Raw genomic sequence first — 21,417 nt, 5'->3', positions numbered from 1 at the left:
TGGCCCAGGTTGCCCAGGGAAGCTGTGGCTGCCCCATCCCTGGCAGTGTTGAAGGGCAGGTTGGATGGGGCTTGGAGCAGCCTGGAATGGTGGGAGGTGTCCCTGCCCATGCAGGGGGGTTGGGACTAGATGGTCAGGTCCCTTCCAAGCCAAACCCTTCTGTGATTCTATGTTCTTTACTCTCTTACCTTTAATTTTCTGTTTGTACTCCTCTGGTCGGTGCAGGTACATGGCTGCAGCGTCACCATTTAGAGGATCTATGGGGTTAGGATAGGCCAGCAGCTGGGGCAGGAACGATTCAAATATATTGGTGAGATCTGCAAGTGAAAGACACAGTTGTTCATGTCCACAGACCCAGAATCAGTCAGATTAATCACCCTGAAAGCACCAGCACTGAAACAGCAGCACCAAGCTTCAAGGGCACTGAAAACCTGAGCGGAAGTTAAAATAAAGGAACCAATTGCCTTGGTTCCCATTGAGGCTCAGCCCTGGCTTAAAAAATCAACAGAGGAAAATAAGAAAAAAACAGAGCACTGTGCTTCACCCCTCACAAAATCCTTCTCCTACTTTTGCCTCCTTTTTATTACCACCTTTAAATGCCTTGTGCTCCATGACTAAATTGTCAAGCACAAAGCATCTTCCAGAGCACTTGAGATGACTGTGTTAATAGAAAGAGCAACCAAGAAGTTCCTCCTCCAACTCAAAACAATTTGCAGAATGTGAAGAGCTCACATTAACACCTTGGTGCCAGTTGGCATCTGTCACCAAATAATCCACAACAGGAAACATGCTCCTGGTGCTGATGAGTAATTGTGGAGACACGAAACCCTCTTCCCACATCCCTAAAGCAAGTCCCACCCTCCAGGGGTGGGGGTGTTCAGAAACAAGCCCTGTGTCACCATTTCTCCTCAGGGGTTTGGAAGGACCACGCACACCCACGGAGAGCAGAGATGAACCCCCCAGAGCAGGGCTGTGGGCCAGGTTTTGCTTTAGAGAGAGCTGCTCATACAGGCAGACCAGCATTTGTGACCCAGGGTTTGCTGTCGGGTTTTGTTGGTGAATATTCAACACATCCTCCATCAGGATTCCCCCTTCCTCCCCAACTAAAAGGCAGACAAGTCCTGCCTGTGGATGAGCATCACCAGTTCCCTCCAGCATGGATCCAACTGGAGCTGTCAGGAGGGAAGCCCAACACTCCCAAGGATCCACCACGTGAGCAGTGAACCACCTCAACCTGCCTCCTACAGGAACAAGGCTGGGTGAGCTCAGCCACCACTGAGCCTCACGGGCTAAATTCAACTAGATCTGACACAGGGACCTCAGAGCCCTTAATTTTCTAAAAGAGTCATCAAAATGGGTGGGCAGGTAGGGGGAGAGATCTCCAGGTGCAAATGGTTGCTCTGGCCTGCAGCCACAGAAAACCAGCTCTAACTCCAGGGCCAGCAAACAACCAGCTTCAGAAGAGCAGCAGGTCCAGGCAGGTCATCCCTTCTGCCCCATGGTAGCACCTCTGCAGACCTACCAACAGGTGTGCTTTCAATATATGCTTTCAGATCTTGCTCAGGAGGATCAAAGGAGACTTGAGGTTGTCAGTTCGTTCCTCCCGCATCAACACGGCCCCGATGGACAGACCCTGTGCTGTGACTGCTTCAGTCACCTGCTCAGCACAAGCCCTGCTGGGCAGGAGGACAGGCCATGGTTTTACACACCCAGGAACACAGGGTTCCTTACAGACTCCTCACTGAGCCAAGATGACATGGAAAACAAGACATTGCATCACTCAATTGCAAAAAGTCACGACATGGATTGGTACAGAGTGATTGGCTGGTCTGTGCTAAGCAGGGACACCACTAAGAAATCAGGTGGTTTTATCTTGAAGTCCTTATCTATTAAAAGGGATTTACATCTCTTCAATCTACTATAAAAATCTGTTTCTACTACAGAAATGTCTTTCTACTATGGCACCTTGACCAAGCTTGCCACGGCTGGCATGCTGAGCAGCCACATGCCACCAGATGCTCCTAGGATAAGCACAAAGCAACTGGAAGATGGATCCTAACCCAAAAAAGGATCACAAAACCCAGGGAGGATCCTTTGGAAGAATACTTCTTGCCATGGTAGTGGCTTCTCCTTGGTAAACCAATTAATTCTCCTCCCAGGGACTGGTTTCAGACACTAACAGCAAGAAGTTGGGTCAAGTCTGCACGGAGCAGCCTTACATCAAGTATTTCTTTGTGGCTGTTAAACAATTAAACTCCACGTAGGCTGAGCAAGCAGAGCCCTGGAAGGCCACCAAGGCTCACAGGACACTGCAAGGATTCTTCTGTTGCTTTAGGAGATCCCAGTCATTTCCCCCTTCTTTCAATTCCCCAAAAGCTGCATTGGTTTTAACTAGTTGAACATGTGTGGGAAGCCCAACCAGAGCACTAAGGACTTGATACTTCACTAGGGAATTTAAAACCACGAGGTCCTCAGGAATTTATTGGTAGCTGTTCTGGGTCTCTTCCACCTTGGTTGCTTCTGGACTTATCTGACCCATTTTCTCTGCCAGCACAGGAGTGCTCTGTTTTAAAGGGGTGACACTCCAAAAAACACTGGGGAATATTATTTCCCCCTTCTCATGGCATGTTCAGAAAGGAGCCACTGTCAAACGATGCACTTTCCAGTTTCACCAGTTACTGTGGAAGCTGCTCTGTACAGAAGACACCCCTGAGACCTCCAAGTTGCCTCACACCTATCGTGGACACCACAAGGAAAAAGGAAGAAGTTTTTTGCATGCTTGCTGATATTAATACATGCCGAGTACAGTAAATACTGAAGTTGTTTTTTGTACCTTTACAAGAAATAATGATGACAAAAATACAGCAGGACTCATCAGGAGACCTCTCAGAGAAAATCTTCTTCTGAAGTTCTTTCAAAATAGTGCAGAAACCCCACTCTGGCTGTGCTGCACAACGGGGTTAGGCTGTCCATGCCTGGCTTTCAAAGCAGAACCCAGACTGCTGGAGCACCAAAATTAAACTGGAGTGATTTTCCAGTTGTCCAGCCATCCCCAGGATCTGCAGATGGCACTGAAGGGTTGGGACAGGGGTACACGCTGCTGGATCCTGCTGCTGGATCATCCCCAGCAGAAGGCTTGGTTTGCCAACACCCCTTTAATTCCTCCACCTCGCAGCTGATCCTCCCAGGAACTCAAGAACATCCTCTTCCTCCATTAGCAGCTCCACCTGGGTCACAGTCAAGCTGATCTCTCTCACAACAAGACCACGTGAAGTGGATACCAAGCAACTGCTACATGAGGACTTCAGGTATTTGGATGAGGAGTGAAGTTCAACAAGTTGCTATAGTGATTTCCCACCCTGGATTCACCAAGTCTGGTATTTCCTTACAAATTGTGCTTGTGAGGAAGGCAAAGGAGCTGGTGTCTCTAGCAACTGCTTCAAATCTTCAACTTATACAGGTAAAATCAGGTTTTTATGGCAGGGGAAGGATTTGATGTGCACGTTCCCCTGGATGCTCTTCCACAAAACATGACTGGAACATCTGAAGAAGTTAACATTAGCAGCCAGACTAGACTAGACACTCAACTGTATTTCTTGTACCAACTTCAGCTTTCCCTAAATGCCATTTTCACAGGTCTTCAGCAACCAGCTGATCTCTTGATGTAACTTAAAAGGAGAATTATATCCAGAAACAACCTCCTGGGAAACCCAAGGCACTGTGCAGCAAGCAGTGCAGTCAGCAGCTGCTCCACCACCTCCCAGCTTGCAGTAAAATGATGCTGTCCTGACAAAGAGGAACCACTTCTGATGCCACCTTCTGCAGAAGTGGGATCACAGCCTTGTTGTGCACAAAGCAAACCATCTCAAATTCACGTGTGGAATGTGGATGGGATGGATGGAACCAGGGTTCACTCCAGATACTTCTCCCTTGCAGGGTACTGATTTGCAGCTGCCAGATGATACCAAAGCAATGAATTAAGTGATCCTTTGTGAGGCTTATGGAACATTTTCACCTCTTGGACACAAAAACAAGTTACAAAAGCATTTTCACAAGAAATTCTCGTTTTTTTTCAAGTGGCCTTGGCTCAGTGAGGAGTCAAAAACTTTAGTAAAAAACCAAAAACCACCCCAAAAGTTGTCCTGAGATCATCTGTCTCCAGCAAACATGGATGTTCACACAACCAGGTTTCAGTGAAACACCAAACTCACCGTAGAGAGCTGTCCAAGTCTGATTGATTACATCTAGACATACAGTTCCTGACCTGAAACATATGAAATGGATGGAATTAAACACTGTCACACTCCAGAATACTGTGGGGATTTAATATAATCTACCCCCTTCCTTCCCCTGCCCCACTGCTGCAGGTACACTGATTTACCCCTCTCTTGGGCAGCCTTTAATGACATGAATCTCATTACTCTGCACAAAAGAAAGTAAATTGGGGCCATTACTGAATGAGCTGGTCCACGTGGGGCTCTGCTGGACACATTAGCACAGGTTGCTCCCCTTCACAACCTTAACTGAAAAATGAAAGTGGCAAAACATCTTATGTTTTGAAGAATTTCAGTACAGACTAACTCCAGCTCATGAGGGAGCTCTGGCTTAGCTGAGGCAGCTCTTTGTTTCTAGAAAGCCAGCATGACAGTGTCAATGAGGAGGGGGACTGGCCACCTTGAATTTTCTGTAAATGAAGTATGTTGTAACAGAAGTTGTTCCAGGGGAGTTTTAGATTGGGTATTAGGAGAAATTTCTTCACCAAAAGAGCTGTCAGGGCCTGGCCCAGGCTGCCCAGGGCAGGGGGGGAGTCCCCATCCCTGGGGGGGTTTCCAAGCCCTGGAGATGGTGCTGAGGGACATGGGGCAGGGGTGGCCTCGGCAGGGCTGGGTTAATGGTTGGACTGGATGATCTTGAAGGTCTTTTCCAACCAAAATGACTCCATGATTCTCCAAAGACCACATCTGCAAGAGAGTCTGCAGCATGCAGGTCTACTCTTGCCTGACCCACTCCTGAAAGTTCACTTGAGACAACATCTACTTCTATCAAATCCTCCACTCGGGACTCTTCGATTGATGAAAACATTACTCAACTCCTCAGCACATGATTGCAAAGCCAAAACACAGTTACAATTAGGCAAACTCCTTAGAAAACCCCCCCCCACACACACACTAGGGATTTACTTACGCTTCGTCAATGTTGGGATGGAAAATTTTATTCATGAATCCTGCAAAGAGAGACACTAGTAAATAGCAGAAAACAACCAAAGATACTTTTTTTTTAATAAGAGAAGTCTGGAATTTACTGAGCAAGGACTCATCTGACTAGTTTCAAAGAAAACACAGCCTTAGCTATCTACACCTTTAAAATAGTCAGGCAACCTCCTGACCCTTGGGTCCTTGTCCATTCCCTCAACATTCAGCACACCCCTCTTGCTTACGGTGCAACCACACCACAAAGCTTCTGTGGTTCAGTATTATCTTGAAAAGAACTGCTCATCAGCACAACCAAGCACCCACATCTGATGAAGCATTTTTTTAAAAGCTGCAAAGGATCTTCTGAACAGACAACACGAAACTTCAGCTCAGCATCTGCCCGAAGATGAAATTTTTGTAATGTCTCCTGACAACGATTTTCTATGAACTTGAAGCTGCAACATCAGTCTCCACCTGGTAACCATTCAAAGGCAGAGACTGGTGCAAAGAGCCAACAACTTCAAATTTTGCACCAATACAGCAATTAATTCCCTCAGTTGGTCCCTCTGGTCTCCTAGGAATGACAACAGCTCAGATGCAAGGCTTAGAACGAGCAGCTCGCCATGGGTTTATCTTCATTTCAAACTCCTAGATTTGATAATGACTTCTTTCTTCTCTTTCCAGCATGCACATTAAATTGTTTAAGAAAAAAAAAAAAAATCCTCTGGTTTCAAGACTTAAAACATCATAGTAGAAGATGCCTCACACTTTAAAGACTGCATGTGAGAGCGGCAGCTGGAGGTGAGCTGTGACCTCCAGCTGCCAACTTTAACCTTGAGTTCAAGACAGATGGCACCTCCAAAACACTCCCCTCTTCCCCCACAGACAGAGTTTACAAAACAAAGAGATGAAAGGCATTGTAACACACCACGCTTGGCACCACAGCCCGTGCAGAAGTAAAGCACATCCACCCCAAAAGCAAAGTTCAGTGTTTCAGAAGATGGTTGGGAGTGGATGCAGAACCCAGCTTCCAAACCCGTCCCTTTCAACAGGAGGAACCCAAATACCCAGGTGTGGGACACATCCCCAGTGAAGCCTGGACACAAAGCAGGGATAGAAACCTGGATTTCCCAGTTCCTCCACTGTCAAATGGATCAAGTCTCCTCCATACTTCTGCTGGCTTGGCTGGATTGTCCGGGCTCTGCCCAGACAGGCTGTGCAATCCTTGTTCCTGTACCAGGTTAAGCTGCTTCCACATCCCAACACTGATTATTTGGGGTTTTTTTATTTCCAGAATTACAATCAAACCTTCTCTCCTCTATTGCAGCACCATCCCACAGCCTGGAAAGCCCTACAAGCACTGCCCACCTGAGGCCTTTCTGCACTAAGCAGAAATCTACTTTAGCAACTATTTCATCTGGCAAAGACCCAGGTTTATGAAAATGGGTAAGAAATTTAGGTCTGGGATATTGACTCGATCCATCTCAAAAGCTCCTTCCAGCACTAAAACCACCAGAGCAGTCACTGTTTGTTGCTCAGGAAGGTCCCTACCTTCACCACCTGGATCCAGCCACTCCAGGCGAGAGACACTGCAGCCCTGCTGATGTACCAGCTCTGCCCAAACCCGGAGTGATGACAATCTGAGTGACAGCATGCTTCCCATCTGGCATAAGAGCTGACATACGGATTTAACTCCCTTTCCTTCCGTGTATTATGACACAAATATAATTTCATGTTTACTTGTACCACTCAGATTTTGCATAAATACGACGCGAGGCTGAAGCGCTGCCCGAAGCCAGAACAACCTCTAAAAGAATCCCTGAGATCTGCATAAACAATTCCACACTAACAAGTGTCTTTCAGGAACACCTTGCCATCAGTTAGCTTGAAGAACTGCAGCAGACTTCAAAAGGGAAGCTGGAGTTCCATCAAATATTTACATTATGGCAGCTCTCGGGAGTTTAAATCAGGTCACAGACCCATTATGCCGGCGCTGGAGAGCTCCAGCACTGATCCTGATCCTAAATCCTGCCCTTCTCTGAGGTGGGGGAAAAGGAAGTTAATTTTCTGGTGAAGCAGAACAGAAGAGAGGACTGGGGAAGACACCAGGTAACAAGAATAGGATGGTTATGTGCAGACTTGCTGAATTAAACACTCTTTGTTCTGGTATCTGGGACACAGACGGGCTCTCCTCAGCACAGCCAGACACAGCCATTCCTCTGCCTTCTCTCAGTCTGGTTTTCTGATCATCTTACCTATCTTCTAGAACCTTCTACCTGGAGTACTGTGTCCAGCTCTGGAGCCCTCAGCACAAGAGAGCTGTGGAGCTGTTGGAGAGAGGCCAGAGAAGGCCCTGGAGATGCTGGGAGGGTTGGAGCAGCTCTGCTCTGGAGACAGGCTGGGAGAGCTGGAGTGTTCAGCCTGGAGAAGAGAAGGCTCCAGGGAGACCTGAGAGCACCTTCCAGTGCCTGAAGGGGCTCCAGGAAAGCTGGGGAGGGGCTTGGGACAAGGGCAGGGAGGGATGGGAGCAGGGGGAAGGGTTTCCAGCTGGCAGAGGGAGCTGGAGCTGAGATGTGAGGGAGAAATTCTGGGCTGTGAGGGTGGGGAGAGCCTGGCCCAGGTTGCCCAGGGAAGCTGTGGCTGCCCCATCCCTGGAAGTGTTCAAGGCCAGGTTGGATGAGGCTTGTGCAGCCTGGTCTAGTAGGAGGTGTCCCAGCAGGGAGGCTGGAACCTCATGATCTTTAAGGTCCCTTCCAACCTTCACCATTCTATGATTCTATCACAGCCACCTGCAGCTGGTTGGAGCAGGCTGAGCTGCAAACCCACCTGTGAGATTTTGGTCAACTCTTCCTTCACATAGCTTAGCATTTAAGCTTCACTCAACATGCAGGGAGATGAGACTAGGTTGCCTGTTCCAGTAGCTCCTGTGCTGGAGATTTTTAATTCTTCTCTGACACTTTTGCCTTCACCCAGGCCAGGAACAATCCCTTCTTTCCCACTGTCCTTGGTCTCAAACTTTGCAAATGAAACAGTTGTTCTTCAAGAAAGGACACAAACATCCTCTCCCCACACTCCTCACTTCCTAGGTTGTTGCTACATCTTCTTGCAGCTCTCCAAGGTCTCCCCAGTCTTGTTCTCCTACAAACTGCCCAGGCCAAGAGCAGTTCTGTTCATATTTTTCCTTTTCCTGGACCTCGAAATAGCTCAAACTATTATCTCCTCCTCTATGTGAAATGTAAAGTCACCTGCAGTGATAAAGCATGAATGTTGCTCCAATAACACTGACTTGCTCTGTATTTATTTTTACAAATATAAAAGACAAAGCAAGTGTAAACATCCATGTAAAAATGAAATTCCAAATGAAAGAGGAATCTGGGAGTAAAAAAAACCTCCCAACCCAGCATAAACACTGGGGCAGGTTTATTGCCATGGTCCTGAATACAGCAGACTGCTAAATATCCCATGCTGAACTCCAGGTGAGTGCTCCATGAAGAGTACACCAAGGGACAGGCTCTTGATTTTGGGTTCTCACCACGGCCTGGAGCATGAAGCCAAAATCACAGGCTGAGCAGTTGTGATTCTGTGTCCTGGACTGGCTGTGACTGCTTCAATTAACAGTTTAAAAAGAATATTCACACTGAACTCTGGAAAAGCCAATGCTTAGGAGGAACCTGAGCAGCAGAGCAGCTGCAGTCCATCCTTTCCTCACAGAGACACTAAGCTCCAGGACTGTATAAAACCTGTATGGACTTTTGGGTGACAACAAGAAAAATTTCCACATCCACCAAGGAGCTACACAACAGAAAGGGACACATCTGTTCTGATACTGGAAGACACCAAGACCAATATGCAGATGCTGACCTTCAAAACCACTGGTACTTCAGCAGTTGCCCTGGAGTAATCACTCCTTGGGTTGACAAAGATCTTTGAAGAGAAACACATTTTTAAATTAAAAATCAGCTAACTGAAAGGCTCTCAGTCTTCCCTGGTGCTGCAAACACAAGAACATTGATAGAGCTCCAGCAGCTGGATGTATTCCAGCATGAAATGAAGTTCTCTCATGGTGCTCCACACCAACTGTGGATGGGGCTGAGCATCCAGGGCACTGACTCATAGGTGGGTCCAAACGGGTCACCCAGAGGATCACACATCATGGCTGGACAACAGCTGAACACACTCTCCAGGAGAACAAAACCACAGTGGATAATCAGGGAGGATTTTCCGACTTACATTGATGTCAACATCTGTCTTGAACAGCTCCAGACTGAAGGACACAGCTGGAAGGCACCATCTTAACCAATGTCCTGTCATGAGCTGCTCTGACAGCAAGCTCTCCACCAAAAGGCCAAAGACCTGGATGACATCAGGAACACAGAGGACTCCCACGGCACCTCTAATCCTGTAGAGCCATTAGGCAGAAAGCTCCTCCAAGAGGTTGTTCCACATTGTTTGCTCCCCTATCCCTTCACCTACAGGCTGGACTGTTTTTAGAAAGGGTCTCCTACTCTGGTACAGCCTCCATAGAATGATGGAATGGTTTTTGGGTGGGAAGGGACCTTAGAGATCATCCAGTTCCAACCCCCCTGCCATGGGCAGGGACACCTCCCACCATTCCAGGCTGCTCCAAGCCCCATCCAACCTGCCCTTCAACACTGCCAAGGAAGGGGCAGCCACAGCTTCCCTGGGCAACCTGGGCCAGGCTCTCCCCACCCTCACAGCCCAGAATTTCTCCCTCACATCTCAGCTCCGGCTCCCTCTGCCAGCTGGAAACCCTTCCCCCTGCTCCCATCCCTCCCTGCCCTTGTCCCAAGTCCCTCCCCAGCTTTCCTGGGGCCCTTCAGGCACTGGAAGGTGCTCTAAGGTCTCCCTGGAGCCTTCTCTTCTCCAAGGGATAATAAGAGGGATGAGAAACCTGGGCTGGAAATAAAGAGCTGCATCCTTGCTCTCTCCAAAGCTCCAGCTGCACAGTGCTATCCTGCAGCAGCAGCAAACCTTCTGCACTCCTTGGTTCTTCTCCTCCAAGTCAGGAACCGGCTGCAATCCAACACGTGGTGCTTCAGAAGGTGGCCCCTTGCTTATCTGAGCTTAAAGTACAGCCAGCTCAGCTGGCAGGTTAGGTGAGAACCTTCCAAAAGAGACTTTTTCTTCCTGCAAAGAGATGCTGGAGCTGCTAGCCCTGTGGAAGCACCTGGGAAGGAGGAAAAGCAGCGTGCCAGCACACCCAGCCTCCTGGCTTTGCCTCTTCTTGCTCAGCAGGGAGGCAGCTGCACAGCCCCACCACACCAGGGAGAACTTCCAGAGGACTTCCCACCAGCACTGGGGAACGTGCCAGAGCAGAGCTGGTTTATATCCACTTCCCCATCCCAAACTTGCTACTGCTTGCCCACTCTCTTTGCTCACAAAAATAAGGCCAGCTGGACACTCCTCTACTTGAACAACTGTGACAGCAGATTCCTACCCGTGTGCCACCACCACGGTGCCAAACAAACAGCCAACAGGACCAGGGTGTGGAACCACTCCTGACTTCTCAGTGCAGCAAGGCTGACAAGCCTCAAAGTTTTCTTTTTAATTAGAGATTAAGTCAGGAAATTGTTCAGACTGCCTGGCTGGGGAGGTGGGAAGGTGGTCCCATCCCTCCCTGGAAGCAGGATGCGGAGTTTTAAATACCACACCAAACCAGCAGAGCTTGGGTGAGCACCCAAGGCTGGGGTAGAATTCAGAGACCAGGACACCCAAGAGGTCCTGTACAGCACAGAGAGGTCAAGAGTGGTGCTTCTCCTCTGCTTTTTTTAAACACTGGACAACCCACCTAATGGAAAAAAAATCTCCCAAGTGCTCACACAGTGTTGCCAAACAGCCAGGTAAGATTCATCTAAACACAATGTTTATTACTTCATCCTCCCCAGATACCCAAAAGCCTGCAAGGGAACATGCATTTATTTGTATTTTTTTATCTTAAAACCCAGACTGCACTCATTTCAGGGGCTACCTTCTCGTGTAAGTGATCACGAGCCCACCATGCAGCACAGGTTGAGAAACCATGGCAGGAGATGGGGCGGAGGGCACGAGAGCAAGAACTCTGCCCCCATCCCCAATTTAGCACCCATTCCCCTCTGCAGACTGGGACAACTGGTTTAGCATGTGGCAGTTCCCCATTTGAAGGGATCTGCCCCCCACAGAAGTGCACAGCTTAGCCAGTGCTCTCAGGTCAGTCAGCTCTCCTTGGCAAGGGAAAAGGTTTCTTCTTCATTAAATTTGGAGGTTAGAAACTCATTCAGAGCTCTGACAACTGAGTCAAATATAAATAAATATATATGTATTTGTGCCTCACCACAGAAGCATTCACTGCACAGTGCTGGCAGGAGGGGCTGTGGAACATCAGCCTGCTCACAGTAGAAGTGGAACAGTTTATATTACCATCCTCAAGTTCTAGTAGCTTTCCAAAACAATACCACAAATAATCCTGCTGCAGCTTCACAAGGGGAAGATGAGGACAAAAACATGGCAGGAGCTGACGGAAAACAGGGGCAGAGCTATAAACCCTGGACCTCCTGCTCAGTGTGAACTGCTGAGTGGTCCTTCTTGGACGTGGAAAAGCAGAATCCACATGACCGGTGTGGCAAGAGTGGTCCAAAACTAGCACGGATTGCCCAGGATCTCTTCATCTCATTGCTTAGGTGCACCATCCCCTGATGCCCACCAGGCTTCAGAGACTGGCACGGAAGGCAGTGAATCTGTGCCAAGCCAGGCTGAAAACACCTCCCCCATTTTGTCAGCCTGTTCCCATTCTCCCACAGCAGCCGGGAATTCGTGGAGGGTGCACGGCTGTGCGTCAGACCAGAGAGGAGCCAGGGATACCAGTTACCTTTGGGTGTCTTGTCTTTCCCCCCTGGACAAAGCCAAGAGTATTTGAAAGAACAAGCATTTCCAGAGCTCTTACAAGTCAGGAGCAGGATCAAGACACGGAGGGAAGAGCAAGATCTGAGCGGTCACAGGCGATAAGTGACTCATGAAATTCTAAGTAGTGAAACGTAAGGCAACCCAGAGAGGAGCTGGAAGTAAAAATAGCAGCTGCAGTCCAAAAGAAAAAATTAAGCACGGGGCAGGAGAGATCTGTTCAAACCCTGGCTGGGGCTAAACATGCTGCTTCATTCCTGTACTGGCTGCCACTGTGCCTCACTGTGGATCCAGACCCATTTCTGTATGTTTTGTGTACATACCAGGCATTTTGTTTTGCAAAACACTTAGGAGAAAGGTGAAATATAAATGCAAGGTGTCTGCAGATAACTGGGCCAGAGATGGAAGGAAAACAAGAACTGTGTATAAATATACAGGAGTTATTTGAGCAATTGAGGCTCTGAGCATACTGTAGGCAAACTTTGTGGCCGTGACATTTGATTATTAAGAAACCAGAGTGACTTCAGTGCTGGCCTAATATTTCTGTGGATTTTAGTAATAAAATAAATGCAACGGTGCTCCCAGGTAAGAGCTCAGGCTCCCAGGTTCACACGTTTCAGCTGCTCCTCTCATCTAAGCAGGGCAGGACATTCACACTCTGAGCTTCCTCCCCTGTTTATGGCATCAAAGGGAGTTAATCTCCAGCTCTTGGCAGGCGTACGGCCTGATTAAAAACATACAACATTCACACAGTGTTCTCGTGACTTGGGAGCTCAAAACAGTACTTGAAGTACTTCACAACTCCCCTTTGAAAAAGCAGGAACAAACTAGGCAGAAAGTTCCCCTGAAGATATCAAATCCCAGAGGGAAGGGAAAAGCAAGCAAAGCAGTGCCAAGCAGGGTTACTGAAATCATAAACAGCTCAAAACATATTGTCTGGGAGAAAGCAAAACTGGAACCAAACATCTAGCAGGGGAGTGCTCTGGGTCCTCCTGAGCATGCAGGGGTGTTTACATTAATTGACAAAAAGCATTAAAAGCAGCAGCACTCACTGGCTTCAGAAAGCAACTGGGGGGTTTTCAGGAGTTGCTTTTGTTCTGACCAACTGCTCCAGTTCAGTAAGTTTGTTTCAACCCTGAAGATCTGGATATTTAGGGATCACGAGTGAAGTGAGTTCACCTCAGTGGGAGCACTCAAGCCCAGAGCCAACACGACTGCCCTACATCTGGCTCTGTTTGGAGTCATGTTCTTCTCAGATGAGCATTTGCATTTTTATTGCACATTTTTTTAGCTCTTGCTCATCCTGCACCAATATGGGACCTGTCTGACCACGACCAAACAAGGAGCAGGCCATGCCAGAAATACCAGAAAGGTATTTATATACTGCAGGACATGATGAAATACTGGAAGTTCTCCCAGGAACTGCTCTTTTCAGCAGGAAAACCACCCCAGGATGCTTTAGGTCTTTAAACAGAGGCATTACCTGCATCATCAGGACAGCACTGTCCCTGGGGTGGCATCACTCACCAGACTACAATAATTACCAACTTGAGAAGGGCAGGAAATAAATGCCTCACATATTTGAGGAGGCAGCTGTGGATGGGACAAGGGAGCAACAATTTGGCAAGAGAAGAGCCACCACATCAAGTGAACGCTTCTGCCAGAGACCCTCAAAGGCAAAGAGGCCCAGCACTCATTTTAGGTTTAAGAATCAAGCTGTGACCAGGGAATTGGTTTAACAGACATGGCCAGAGACCAAATGGATTCTTCCTCATCCACCTTGGTCCTCACATGTGGCAACTGCTGCTCTTTTTCCTGGCCCCAAAGGACATTTTACTGATGTATCTCCTCCCTGTGGCTCAGCACCCTGTCCAGCTGAGACTTCAAACTGTCCCATGTGGGGGAATCCACCACTTCCCTTGGGAGACTATTCCAATGTTGGACTGTCCTCATGGGGAAACATTTCCCTCTTGTGTCCAACTGGAATCTCCAAGAGCAACTTCTGCCCACCACCCCTTGTCTTTTCCATGTGACTCCTTGTCAACAGGGAGTCTCCATCTTCTTGGTAGCCACCCTTTAAGTACTGGAACATGGTGATAAGGTCCCCCTAAGCCTTCACCCTAAGGTCCCCACCTTTCCAGATGACAACTCTGAAACCCACTTTTACAAACCTTTTCTACTCAGGTTTTGTCAGTCACACTTCAGAGGAGAACACCAAGTTTTTGTGTACCTTGTACTCAGAGCCATGCTGGGATAAAAGCAATTTGAACAGATTATAAAGCAACTATTAGCAGTCATTTTTCAGAAGCAGCTTTCTAGGATGTGTGGACACGCTTCAAGCCATCATGTTATTTGCTGCAAAAAGCCCATGTCTTGTTCAGGGCTGCATTAAGACTTTCTAAGATGGAAAGAAAATTTTAGCCTACAGTACTAGAGGAACAAGGAAAGCTGCAAGGACAGCATTTTTGCTTTAAGCTTCAGCATAAAAGTGTAATTTGTTAAAGGAAGAGGAACTGCTGGATTCTATACTTGATACAAGGCAGTAACTTACACAGATGATTTGAACTCTGCATGTCATCCCTGCAGTGGGAGCTACATGGTGCTGAGAACTGAAAGGCTGCAAACAAGCTACATGCACGCTCAAGATGACCTTTCTGTCCATTTATGGGCTCCATCATCTCTGAAATCCTTCACTTCCACCTCTTTACAGATCAGAAAGTGCCACTGCAAATTTCTTCCCTACTTATTCCTGCCTCTGTGTAATCCAGAGCTCCAGCTGGCTGAGGACTGCTGGGTTAGGACACCCGTGCTCACTGGAACAGGCAGAACTGGGAGAGGCCAGGATCTAGTGAATGCTCCTGGTTCAGCTGGGATGAATGATTGCTCTGGAGCCATGTGGAACACCCAAACCACTGGTAACAGGCACCACACACCGAGTTTGCCTCTGAGAACAGAGCTCAGACTGGCCCAGAGGAAGGGGCCGAGACGTCTCAGCCCTGGCTGTCCTGATAAGCTGGGCTGGGGCAGCAGAAATGGGAACCAGACAAAGAAAAACAAACCTCTTCCTGCAGCTGGTTGGGAGCTTCCCTGGGTCCAAGCACTCCCCAGTTCTAACCTCCCAGCAGCAGAGCTGAGCCCTGCTTTGCTAAGCCAGCTCTTGTCTAACATGGATTGTTTATTCAACCTGAAAGCTCAGCTGCTCACGCCTTCTCCCAGGAGGTCACCTACACTTCCAGCAGCCCTCATCCAAGAGGCAGCCAACAAGGCAGGTCCTAGAGCAGGAGCCAGCCTTTTGAGGAGCTGAGCCAGGGAAGAAGTGGTTTTCAGCCACTCAAAGAGACTCACAGGGCAAGGGAAGCAGGATGGAAGGTGTGATGAGTCCAGAATAAGGCAGTCGCCACACAGCAGATACAAGCAAGCTGACTGCTGTACTGAAGGAAGACAGCAAATGCAACAGAAGGGACAAAGCAATTTGAGCAGAAAATAACCCCCTCTCCACAGCCACCCTCCCCAAGGTCACAAGGAGAAGGGCCATCCTTGGGGTGTCAGCTCTGAAAATGCAGCTGGGCCAACTCTCCTCCCAGACTGCCTTTTATTCCTGCCCATCCCAACCAGCACTAAATGGCCTCCAAGCCGAACCACCAAAAGGTCCAACCTGCCACCTTCCAGACAGCAAACCTGAGCCTAAATCAACACCACTATGAACACACAAGAACACTGAGCTGTAGTGGCTTCCCAGGCTACTAGGAAGTTTGGTTTTGATTTAAGGCAGCAACCTTGATTTCTGATACACACTGGAAGAACCTCGGGAGGGAAAAACAACAGGCATCAAGTAACACAGAGTTCATCTCGTAAACAAGTCTCCAACCTAAAGAGGTTTATAAAGCAAGTTTCAGAGCTGACTCAAGAGGAAGGAGCAAAGGGTTTGCATAGCTGCAGCACTACTGCAGTGTTACTCAGCTGCCTGCACATTTCTGTGGTTCAGTTAAGGTTTCAACAGGCAAAAAAGGAAGGTACAAGACAGCACAGAAACAGAATTGCTCTTTCCCAAAAGGCACAGTTCACTTTTGGAACTAGGCAGATTATTGCTCAAACCAGAGAGACAGAGAGACCTGAAATAGATGGCACTCTTAGGCCTAAGAGTCTATTTTTAGAAAGCAGCCAAAACTTAGCAACTCCAAATCAGGATGTTGATATTGGAAGGGACATATCTCCTCCAACCCATGCAGTCAGCTTTCCACCTCGCTTCTCCTCAGGCTGTTTTCTCCATTCTTCAGAGTCCTCCACGTGGCTTGAACCACAAGCACACCCTTCTGACAAACTGCCATGTCAGAGTTACCAGCACTTACTTCATAAGCCAAAATAAGAGATGTGGGAACTTTGTGCATCTGCTCCAGTTTTTTCAAGCAGGATTGGCTATTTTATTGATAACTACAGTGACTGGAATGAAGTTGGGTACCAGAAGCCATCAGTTAGATCACTGTTACCCAAGGGCAAGGACAGGATGGATACAGCTCTAAAGAACATGTCCTGATACTGAAGGTTAAACAAGCCAAACCAGTCTGGCTAGCTCCATTTTTTTTCTAGTGACAGGTCCCAGTTTTTATGTTTTTCCACATATGTATCATCTAGTCCAAGAGATTTCAGCTCCTGCCTCCACTTCCATCCACTACTGGACAAGAGGTCCCAATGGCTTGGTTCACCCCAAGACCATGAGCATGCACTGTGGTCTTTGCTCTCCATGCTACATGAGTCATTTTACATAAACAGGCTCCAGCACTCACTGTGGTATCCTGCACCCTCCCCACAAGTGGATATATAATTTTAAAAAAGCACACAGCAGAGAGACTGAGGTCATCAAACACAAAAACATGTGACCCAACCAGATTTCCAGCTCCTAGCCCTTCGGCCAAAAGGCCAAGCTTCCTCTTTGCTTGGATATCTGCAAGTCTACAGTAAAAGCATTCTGCAGATTTGAGGTAAAGATCTTCCTACAGCACTGAGCAACCTCACCTGAAACAACTGCATGAGCAGGAACATCTCATCTGCACAAACAGTAAAACCATTTTGACTGAAAGTGATTATTGGTTACCTATAGATGGGGATTTGAAAGGGTATTTATCAGGAAGGTCGACTCTAACTTTCCAAACTCCACCTTCATATGGTGCTGCAATGAAAAGAAATGCAGGGGTTAGACACGTCATAACTCAGGAGAGAATAAATAGAACTACAGCATTAAGCAAAATCCATCTCTGGAATAATTCTTAGATCCATCAGGGGGTAAGATTTCCTAACAAACCTCCTACAGTAAAAGCCTTTTTCCTGTGCTGCCTGGCAAGAAATACCTGTTTTTAACTGATACTGCAGAAGATCTTGGCACAAAGACACAGGAGCCTTATTAAAAGCAGAGACTTTAGAACAATCTACTTACCTTGAGAGATGTTACTAAATTAGGGCACACGGGAGACCTGACTTGGGATCTAGTCTCCAGGAAAGTCATCTTAATTACAAACTCTGCAAAAATTCAGATGGCTGATGCAAAGCTAATGAGGCAGGTCTAGAGAAGCTGAGGACCAAAGAGAGCAGGTCTGGAGGCCACAGCAGAGGGCTTAGTTGTCTGAGGGTGGTATCCAGCTCTGCTCAGCTCCAAGGGAAGTGGTTCATCTGTGTTCATGCTCACAATTGTACTTCTCCCCACCCTTGAGAGAGCAGCCTTCAAACACTGCTACCCTTTGATTTCTCACCCCCACTTAGGTTTGCTCATCTCCTTTTTTCTGCTCCAGAAAAATGTGTCATTTCCCCGTTCCCCACCATGAGCCACTCATTTGTTTTTACAGAGGGCTGGGTCATATACTTACTTCCTTGTGGTCCATAAAACTTCACAACAAATTCATTGAGTCCTCCTAAGATTGTGACTTCGTGTTTGCTCTCAATACTGATACATCAAGTAAAGGAAAAACATTTAGTTGAAGAAACAAAAGTAATTTACTCAGATACTTGCTAGAAGCCTGTAAAACTAAATAGTTGAAAACCAAATGTTCAAAATATGCAATGATTCAAAAGATGCAAATATTCAACATACAATTTGAGAGTCTTGACACATTTAAGTGGCCGCACCACCACAATTACATTAGCAAAAGCCAATTCTACACACTTAAGAATCCCTCCCCCTGCACTGAACAACCTTGAGATGATGCCTCCCTTCCCCCCAGGAGCTGCTCAGTGTTTTCCATCTACTCCTGCAGTGCAGGAACTCCCACTCAAGAAAATGTTGTGTCCCTATCAGCAATTTTTTCGGAACCTGGACATTAGGAGGAAATTCTTTTCTGTGAGGGTGGGGAGGCACTGACACAGGTTGCCCAGAGAAGCTGCCCCATCCCTGGCAGTGTTGAAGGGCAGGTTGGATGGGGCTTGGTGCAGCCTGGGCTGGTGGGAGGTGTCCCTGCCCATGGCAGGGGGGTTGGAACTGGATGATCTTTGAGGTCCCTTCCAACCCAAACCATCATGTGATTCTATGAACCATATTTGGGCTTTGGAAGGGACCTAAAATCCAGAAGCAGCAACAGCTTCAAAGCCTCATGGCCCCCACAGACAGGAACCCCAGGACAAGGCTCAGAGGTGAGCCCAGGACTGTGAAAGAACCTCTCTCCTCTCCAGTGCTCAGAAAACGAGCCAGAAAGCAAAAACATCACCCTTGCCAATCACTCACATGAAATGTTTACTCTCTTACCCAGATGAGAGGAGCAGAACTCTCCCCAGCCCCTGCTCTGACAAATCCAAGAGCTGATGAATCCAATTCTCCTTGGCTGCCTTTGGCACTGTCAGATGGCCTCCCACAGCTACCATGCAAATTACAACAATCTCATCTTAATTTGACTTGCAAGACCAAAAAACTCCACTTCTTCAGAGAGGTGGCAGAAGGGCAAGATCATAAGGCAATGTTAAGAGTGAAAAAAGAACAACTGTATTTCTCAACAGTTAAAAGGAAAGAATCAAAGCACTTTGGGAAGAAGGGAATACAAATGGAAAGGCAAGAAACCATTATTCCAAGTCAGGCTCAGTTAAGATAATTAACTGTGATGTTCCAGCACCCAAGCTGGCTGAAGAATTCTGCTATAAATCAGGATTAATGGACTGTGAATCCTATCACAGAATCACACAATCTGAGGGGTTGGAAGGGACCTCGAAAGATCATCTAGTTCAACCCCCCTGACAGAGCAGGATCACCCAGAGCACGTCACACAGGAAATATCCTACATCAATTACTTCCAATCAATAATCTTAATAGGAATTATGAGAGAAGTACTGAAAAAAAGAGCAGGAGAAAACCAAAGGTTTGTTCCCACCTGAACTTCAGCCTGTTTCAGCTCTGCACCACAAAGGCTGCACCTATTTGAGGGAAGGGGGCAACAGCAAAGGATGTCTGAATAAGTATCATGGAGAAGAGAAGGCTCCAGGGAGACCTGAGAGCACCTTCCAGTGCCTGAAGGGGCTCCAGGAAAGCTGGGGAGGGACTTTTCATCAGAGAAGACAGTGATAGGACAAGGGGTGATGGTTTTAAACTGAGAGAGGGGAGATTGCGGTGAGAGATTAGGAAGAAATTCTTCACTCTAAGGGTGGTGAGGAACTGGGATGGGTTGCCCAGGGAGGTTGTTGATGCCCCATCCCTGGAGGTTTTTAAGGCCACGTTGGATGAGGCTTGTGCAGCCTGGTCTAGTGGTTCCCTGCTCATGGCAGGGGGGTTGGAACTTGGTGATTTTTAAGGTCCCTTCCAACCTTCACCATTCTATGATTCTATACCCTTAACACCTCAGCAGCAAGCTTGGCAGAAACACTGAAGAACTGAAGCCAGGTGCCCTTTTACAACCAAGATTCTTCACTGCAATACCAATGATTTTCTGCTTTCAAGGCACAACCTTTCCCCAGGTGCTCTCTCTGCTTTGCACCAGTTACACTGACCCCCTTCCATCTTCACAGCACCGAGCAAACCTGCATCCATGCGCCTTGCCACACACACAGACATTCCCTTAAATATTCCTGACCCACCAGGAATATAACTGCCTGGAACCTACCACCAGGGACAAATAATTCTGAGTTCAGGTGGAACCCCCAGTCACACATTATGATCCGTGGAGGCTGCTTAAGGTGCATCACACAAACTACTTTCAGAGCAGAGGCTCCTGTATCCAGAAGAGCTGATTCAATCCCAACAATCCATGTGCACACTCGTATGCAGGATCCAAGTCCCATCTGCAGGGTCCATCAGGATTTATTACAGTTCCTCAAGTACAATGACTCCCAGATTGAGTTTTCCCACAGTGCCAGCTCCAAAAGGGTTTGGACACAATAACCTCCTTCCCCTCACTCTCATGGGGAGGGAGAAAAGTTGACAGTGGTTTGTTTTGGCTCAGGAGTTTTCTTGGTTCAGCAGAAGCTGCTCTGCCCTAGAGTTCCATGGCAGGCAGCTCCTGCACCTGGCAGTCACCCAAGAACAGCTCACAAAGGGCAGATCGATGCTGAACTGCCCCAAGTGGCAGTGATTTCCCTGCTAAAAGCCAACAGGCATCTCTGGGAAAAGTTACAGGTTTGCTGAGAGCAGCTTTGCAGCTTCAGACCTGATGTTAAGGGACATTTGTCACCAGATCTTTTCATGTCACCCAGTACCATTCAAAGTAAATTTTAAATATAGGCTTAACTAAGTTATTTTTCAAACTATGAGAGGGCTGGAGCACCTCTCCTATGAGGACAGGCTGGGAGAGTTGGGGTGTTCAGTCTGGAGAAGAGAAGGCTCCAAGGAGACCTGAGAGCACCTTCCAGTGCCTGAAGGGGCTCCAGGAAAGCTGGGGAGGGGCTTGGGACAAGGGCAGGGAGGGATGGGAGCAGGGGGAAGGGTTTCCAGCTGGAACAGGGAGCTGGAGCTGAAATGTGAGGGAGAAATTCTGGGCTGTGAGGGTGGGGAGAGCCTGGCCCAGGTTGCCCAGGGAAGCTGTGGCTGCCCCATCCCTGGCAGTGTTGAAGGGCAGGTTGGATGGGGCTTGGAGCAACCTATCAGATGTTGTCCCTTTTGCAAGGAGTTGGAACTAGATGATCTTTGAGGTCCCTTCCAACCCAAGCCAATCTATGATTCTGTGATCTCACTGATAACTAATCCACGTTGAGAAACGGGTCTTACACAAACCCACCGTATATGAGGATGCCCGAGAGTGAAAGGTTTCATACTGTAGGATGTTCACACTTACAGCAGCTTTGTGGGTCAGGCTAAATACAAATGGTTTTACTTAGGACTAAATCAAGTACCTCTTAATAAAAATAACAACTCTCTGATCTT

The 21,417-nt window shown here is 47.7% G+C and overlaps 1 protein-coding gene across 1 annotated transcript in view; it reads right to left on the bottom strand.

The window, feature by feature from the left end:
• The window catches only part of UBE2H (ubiquitin conjugating enzyme E2 H), a 49,987-nt gene that overhangs the window by 540 nt on the left and 28,030 nt on the right, over nucleotides 1-21,417 (bottom strand). The window contains exons 2-6 of the mRNA XM_051625022.1: nucleotides 17,948-18,024; nucleotides 17,182-17,256; nucleotides 5,185-5,224; nucleotides 4,212-4,264; nucleotides 48-317 (exon numbers count right to left, since the gene is read on the bottom strand). Of these exons, the coding sequence (XP_051480982.1) occupies nucleotides 48-317; nucleotides 4,212-4,264; nucleotides 5,185-5,224; nucleotides 17,182-17,256; nucleotides 17,948-18,024 (515 nt within the window). The remainder of the gene's footprint in view (nucleotides 1-47; nucleotides 318-4,211; nucleotides 4,265-5,184; nucleotides 5,225-17,181; nucleotides 17,257-17,947; nucleotides 18,025-21,417) is intronic.

Source organism: Apus apus, chromosome 1 (assembly GCF_020740795.1).
Source record: "Apus apus isolate bApuApu2 chromosome 1, bApuApu2.pri.cur, whole genome shotgun sequence".
NCBI classification, from domain to species: domain Eukaryota; kingdom Metazoa; phylum Chordata; class Aves; order Apodiformes; family Apodidae; genus Apus; species Apus apus.
The sequence above is the reverse complement of the archived record's forward strand: the minus strand, read 5'-3'. Positions and strand labels throughout refer to the sequence as shown.